Here is a 6,653-nt window from a genome sequence, read left to right as displayed (position 1 = left end):
AGTCTATAGTCTAGTATATAGTCTAGTCTATAGTCTAGTCTATAGTCTAGTCTATAGTCTAGTCTATAGTCTAGTCTATAGTCTAGTCTATAGTCTAGTCTATAGTATGGTCTGTAGTCTACTCTATAGTCTAGTCTATTGTCTAGTCTATAGACTAGTTTATAGTCTAGTCTAGTCTATAGTCTAGTCTATAGTCTGGTCTGTAGTCTAGTCTATAGTCTAGTCCATAGTCTAGTCTAGTCTCTAGTCCAGCCTATAATCTTAAAGACTATAGACAAAGCTATAGTACGGACTAGTGATTATGGTCTGAAGAACATTCTTGCTTGTGTATTGTAGCAGCAGATCTAAATATAGTTTATGTTTTTTGAAGATGTTAAATTGTAATACTCATACAATAAAGACATTTATTAATTATCTTCAACTTTATAATTTGAAATAATTTCTTATTTTATTTTGGAGTAATTACGGAAGTCTAAGAAGCATAACAAATCTATGTGAGAAACTCTTAACAAACAACAAAAAAACAACAACAACAAACAAAATAATTACTAAGTATTTTCCGTAATTATTTCCGATATTTTTGCATAAACTTTCTATGTAAATTTGATAATTATATATAATAACTCATTTTTGTAAAAATTCAAAATTTTTCATTTAAAATACCTGCTAGCCCTAAGAAATAGCTGGAGTCTAGGTTTTATAGAAAAGAGTGGAAAAAAGGTGGCAAACGCTTTAGGTGGTCTTTAAACTAAAACCCAAATAACAGCGGCACTAAATCAGTAATTATATATTTGAATATAATTTGTTTGTAGAAAATCATAAATACAAAGAAGAATAAGAAGGAGGCAAAGAAACAAAAGGGAGAAGGGAAACAAAGCAACAACAAGTTTTTTTTTAATTTTTTTTTAAAAATAAATGATGATGAGATGAAATGATAAAATTAAACTAAAATAACTACAAATCTATAATTATAATTTTTCCATGTCTGCATACATTTATACATACATTCAGCAATTCGTATATACATATTTATGTTAATTTAATAATTTTAATGGCTTTTTAATACAAAATTATTTGAAGTTGTGAAAAAATAAGATTTTTTTGTGTTTCTTTTAAGAACTAATGGTTGATTTTGAATAATGAATTTTTTAAATGTTTCGGATAGAGGTTCTTTTTTCTCGTTTCTGATTATGCTGAAGTAGTATATGAAAATAATATCTTATATTGTGACTATATAATGTGTCAGTCAGTAGCTGAGGCATGACGAATATAGATTATGATTTAAACTTCTTAAGTTACAGTATAAAAGGTGTAGAAGTTCATTAGATATTTGAGAAATATGAATAATCTAAGCAGTAGTAAGCGTGTTACGGTCAACAGGTTCATGAAGTACCTTACACCATAACAGTATTGTCTATAGTTGAGATAATAGTTCACACTAGTCTAGTTTATAATTAAGACTATAGTCTAGACTAGAGTCAAGACTATAGTCAAGTTCAGATTATAGTCTATTTTAAAGTCAAGACAATAGTCTAATTTTTAATGACAACTATATTCTAGTCTATAGTCAAGACTATATTTAGTCTATAGCCAAGACTAAAATTAAGTCTATAGTCAAAACTATTTTGTAGTCTAGTCTATAGTCAGGACTATAGTCTAGCCTATTGTCAAGTCAAGAGTATAGTTTAGTCTATAGTCAAGACTAGTCTATAGTCTACTCTATAGTGAAGACTATAGCCTAGTATATAGTCTACTTCATAGTCAAGACTATAGCCTAGTATATAGTTTACTCCATAGTCAAGACTATAGTCTAGTCTATATTCAAGTCTACAGTATAGTCTATAGTCAAGTCTATAATCTAGTCTAAAGTTAAGGCTATAGTCAAGACTATACTATAGTTTATAGTCAATACCATAGTCTAGTCTATAGTCAAGACTATACTCTAGTCTATAGTCAAGACTATACTCTAGTCTATAGTCAAGACTATAGTCTAGTCTATAGTCAAGACTATAATCTAGTCTATATTCAAGACTATAGTCTAGTCTATAGTCAAGACTATAGTTTAGTCTATAGTCTATAGTCAAGACTATAGTCTAGTCTATAGTCAAGACTATAGTCTAGTCTATAGTCAAGACTTTAGTCTAGTCTATATTCTACTCTATAGTCAAGACTATACTCTAGTCTATAGTAAAGTCTATAATCAAGACTATAGTACAGTCTATAGTCAAGACTTTAGTATAGTCTAAAGTCAAAACTATAGTATAGTCTATAGTCTAATCTATAATCTAATTTATAGTCAAGACTATTGTCTAGTCTATAGCGTGATCTATAGTGAAGACTATAGTCCAGTCTGTAGTCAAGACTGTAGTCAAGACTGTAGTCTAGTCTATAGTCAAGACTATAGTCAAGTCTATAGTCAAGGCTATAGTCTAGTCTATAGTCAGGGCTATAGTCTAGTCTATAGTCAAGACCATACTCTAGTCTATAATTTAGTCTAATTGAGACTATAGTATAGTCTATAGTCTAGTTTATAGTATTTACTATAGTCTAGTCTATAGTATTAACTATAGTCTAGTTTATAGTGGAGACTATAGTCTCGTCTATAGTAAAAAATATTGTGAAAACTGTAGTCTTGTCTATAGTGTAAACTAAAGTCTCATCTATAGCCAAGACTTGTTTAGCTATAGTCAAGACTATATATATAGACTAGACATCAGTATTGACTATAGTCAATACTGATGTCTAGTCTATATTCAAGACTATTGTCTAGTCTGTAGTCAAAACTATTGCCTAGTCTTTAGTCGAGAGTTTAGTTTAGTCTTTAGTCAAGACTTTAGTCTTGTCTATAGTCCAGACTTTATTCTAGTCTTTAGTAAAGAATATAGGTCCAGACTATATACTGCACTATAGCCTAGTTTTTAGTTAAGACTAAAGTCTATTCTTTAGACAAGGCTATAGTCTCGTCTATAGTCAAGACTATAGTGTATTCTATAGTCAAGACTATTGTTTGGTCTAGCTTATAGTTAGGACTATAATCTAGTCTATATTCAGGACTTACCTATAGTCCTATAGTTAAAACTATAGTATAGTCTTTAGTCAAGACTATAGGCTAGTCAAGAAAGTCTAGTCTATATTCTGGACTTATGCCTAGTCTATTGTCAAAACTATAGTCTTCTAGTCGGTAGTAATGACTATAGTCAAAACTATATTCTTCTAGTCTATAGTCAAGATTATATTGTATAGCTTATGGCGCAGATTGTAGTGTAGTATAGTATATTCTTTGCTAGTATAGGGTACCTTAACAATTGTATTCTCACCTAATGCGTTTGTTTATACTGGGATGGTTAGCCTGTCAGTTAAGCAGTAAGTGAAGACAATCATTAATATTTCTCTGTATTTTACATAGACAAAAAAAGCTTCAACATACTAACTCTTAAACATATATATTTTCTCATACAAGTACAAATTTTAATAAATACGTACATTCCAAACCAAGACAGTTACTTATTTCCACATATTTAGTTGTTTTTTTTTCTCGTGGCACCAACTAATTAGCTTGACAAAACATTCAAAGAAATTAGAAAATAAGAAAATTCTTTATGTCCACTGTCTATGTAGGTCTGTCAAAGTTTTTTTTTTTTGGGAAAATAAATGAAGGTACAATGAAAAATTAGTTAAACATTTTAACGGACAATGTATAGCTCTATAGTTAACTGGTGAACAAGTTCCCAGAGTTAAATTTTCTTTTTTCTAAAACAGTGGCTAAAAGAGGTGGATGTTTAAAATGTTATTTGAATTTGCTTGGGATCACCTTTTTTTTTCTAGTTTGAAAATTTAAAGAAATTAGTTTAAGCTGCACTTGCCTCTGGTGGTATGATGGTGTTGTTATTAAGTTGGGTTGGAGTTTGGGTTTTGTTAATGATCATTGTGTTGGGTTTTTGTCTTCTTCTTCTGGGGAGGGAGATGACATGCAGTAGATAAAAATTAACACAGTTACATTTATTTGTAATAAATTAATATAACTCTATGATAAAAACAGCTAAAGTTTAGAACACTGTAATGAATTGAAAAATAACTCATAAACTGAGGTGGCGCAAGTCATTGTTGTAAAAAAATACATACTTAAAACGAAATAAAATTTTAATGAAAATACTACCTGTTAAAGTAAAGTAAAAGCTTAGAATTTAGTTAGTAACGAGGTTCGTTTAAGAATTTAGAAAAAATATTGGTTTTATGCTGATGTTTGTAATCTATTTTTGTTTTATTTCTATTCTTGTTCACTTTTAAGTCTATTAGACTAAAAACAGTTCTTACAGTTCTAGCTCAAAAAAATCAATTATATTAAATGCTACTTTTCGCTCCCACATTACTTACTGTTTAAAAGCCATTATTATTTTCAAAAACTAGGCTTCATTACCTATAAAGTGATATATAACAAGTGGTATGTTGCTTTTACACATACTCCGTAATAATGCTTCAAACTCATACTTCATGAGAATATTGCTACAAAATTTTGCTATATATAAAAACAGTACTTACTATGCGCTTCTCATTTTTTCATGTACCAAAGTTGCATAAGTTTTTTTGTTGCTTTTTTGTAAGAGGCTTTAAGTAAGCTTTTGCTAACGAGGAAACACGCATTAGGTTTAACTAAAATAATGTATTTGTCGTATCTAAAGTTTATAAAAGTGAAAGAGTGAGCTTTAAGTAAAAATAATGATTTTTTTAAAATTGATTTTTATAAAAAGAATTTTTTAATGAAAAATTTATTTCAGTTAAAAATTATTGGATTTTTTTAGTAAAAAAAATATTAAAAATTAATCGAGTTCTGTTTTTATTCTGTTCTAGTTCTGTTTTAGTTCTGTCTAAGTTCTGTTTTAGTTCTGCTCTAGTTCTGTTTTAGTTCTGCTCTAGTTCTGTTCTAGTTCTGTTCTAGTTCTGTTCTAGTTCTGTTCTAGTTCTGTTCTAGTTCTGTTCTAGTTCTGTTCTAGTTCAGTTCTAATTCTGTTCTAGTTCTGTTCTAGTTCTGTTCTAGTTCTGTTCTAGTTCTGTTCTAGTTCTGTTCTAGTTCTGTTCTAGTTCTGTTTTAGTTCTGTTCTAGCTCTGTTCTAGTTCTCTTCTAGTTCTGCTCTAGTTCTGTTCTAGTTCTGTTCTAGTTCTGTTCTAGTTCCGTTCTAGTTCTGTTTTAGTTCTGTTCTAGTTCTGTTCTAGTTCTGTTCTAGTTCTGTTCTAGTTCTGTTCTAGTTCTGTTCTAGTTCTGTTCTAGTTCTGTTCTAGTTCTGTTCTAGTTCTGTTCTAGTTCTGTTCTGAATCTATTCTATATCTGTTCTAGTTCAGGCCTTTTTCATTATATAAAATGCAACACCCTGTTTATTTTCTTTAACACTTCCCATTCTGCATTAATTATACATTACCACATACTGCAACTTTCTTTTAAAACTTACCATAACTTAAACTATAATAAATTTAGCAAACAGTTGCAAACTAACAACTGTCAGAGACACACATACAAAATGTTATTGCTACAAACAGATAAAGTTGAAATGACCCACATAACAATACTGAAATTACTGACCACAATTGTCTTGGTCAGGTTAAATAGAGTAAATTGTGTGTTATTTCCAAGAGGTGGATCGTTTGGGGTAAATATATAAAAATGTTGGTTTTTGAACAAATTATTAAATTTTTAATCGTTTCTTAGTATTTAGCAGCCGTGGCCATGCCTTTGGATTTACCAAATCGCAATGTATATATGGCTTTCAATTTTGAATCTAATTATGGCTTGCCCTCCAATGACTCCTATAATGAATGGATTGATAGAGTAAGTTGTTGAGTTAATGTATATGTTTTACAATTTAAATTCTATTTTGTTGCGCTTTTTAATTTTTAGTGGAACATTGATGAAGAATTTGTGGGCATTGGCAATGATGTGACCCCTATTAATAATCGCAAAAAGCGTTCTGATTTCTTGCCTCATTATGATCGTCGCTCATTCTACCGCTCATTTACGGGCTATTTGAACCATTTTCAAATGAATGGCACTGCCTGTCTGCTGAGAACAATTTGTGAAGTTTCGGCTTCTAGCCTCCATGAAAACAACGGTGTCTTGGGCAGCATTTTCAAGATTTTATTCATGTAATTATAAGAATTTTTATTTTTGCTTTCCTTTGGTGCTTGTTTTATTCGAATATTTAATTTTTGTTTGGTTTCTTATAAAAGTCAATTGTGGCAACGACAAGACAAGATTGTGTTCTTAACGAAATTTTTAAAAGTGTTTTAAAGATAAAAGAAATATGTGCTTGATTATCATTAAGTGTATTTCGTTAAGGACCCTATAGGAAGTAGTAAATGAATAGCACATAAAAAAAACCATCCCAAAATAATGCGAGGTTGGAAAACCGAAAAGAGAACTGAACTAAAACTGAAAAGAGAACTGAACTAAAAACGAAAAGAGAACTGAACTAGAACTGAACTAGTACTGAACTAGAACAGAACTAGAACTGAACTAGAACTGAATTAGAACTGAACTAGAACGTAACTAGAACTGAACTAGAACTGAACTAGAACCGAACTAGAACTGAACTAGAACTGAACTAGACCTGAACTAGAACTGAACTAGAACTGAACTAGAACTGAACTAGAACTGAACTAGA

The 6,653-nt window shown here is 30.2% G+C and overlaps 1 protein-coding gene across 1 annotated transcript; it reads left to right on the top strand.

Moving 5' to 3' along the window:
- Positions 1–5,487: 5,487 nt before the first annotated feature.
- On the top strand, positions 5,488–6,165 carry LOC111684091. Its single transcript, XM_046952242.1, has 3 exons — positions 5,488–5,642; positions 5,702–5,821; positions 5,891–6,165. The coding sequence occupies exons 1-3, from the start codon at positions 5,514–5,516 to the stop codon at positions 6,137–6,139; spliced, it is 498 nt and encodes a 165-aa protein (XP_046808198.1). The 5' UTR covers positions 5,488–5,513; the 3' UTR covers positions 6,140–6,165.
- The last annotated feature ends 488 nt before the right edge of the window (positions 6,166–6,653 follow it).

Source organism: Lucilia cuprina, chromosome 5, assembly GCF_022045245.1.
Source record: "Lucilia cuprina isolate Lc7/37 chromosome 5, ASM2204524v1, whole genome shotgun sequence".
Classification (NCBI taxonomy): Eukaryota; Metazoa; Arthropoda; class Insecta; order Diptera; family Calliphoridae; genus Lucilia; species Lucilia cuprina.
The sequence above is the reverse complement of the archived record's forward strand: the minus strand, read 5'-3'. Positions and strand labels throughout refer to the sequence as shown.

What these genes read in the sequence shown, in the direction of transcription:
- LOC111684091 (XM_046952242.1), top strand. Translation starts at nt 5,514, where the DNA reads ATGTTATTGCTACAAACAGATAAAGTTGAAATGACCCACATAACAATA. An exon ending in CAAGAGGTGGATCGTTTGGG is followed by an intron (nt 5,643 to 5,701) that starts GTAAATATATAA and finishes ATCGTTTCTTAG; the next exon opens with TATTTAGCAGCCGTGGCCAT. An exon ending in ATAATGAATGGATTGATAGA is followed by an intron (nt 5,822 to 5,890) that starts GTAAGTTGTTGA and finishes TTTAATTTTTAG; the next exon opens with TGGAACATTGATGAAGAATT.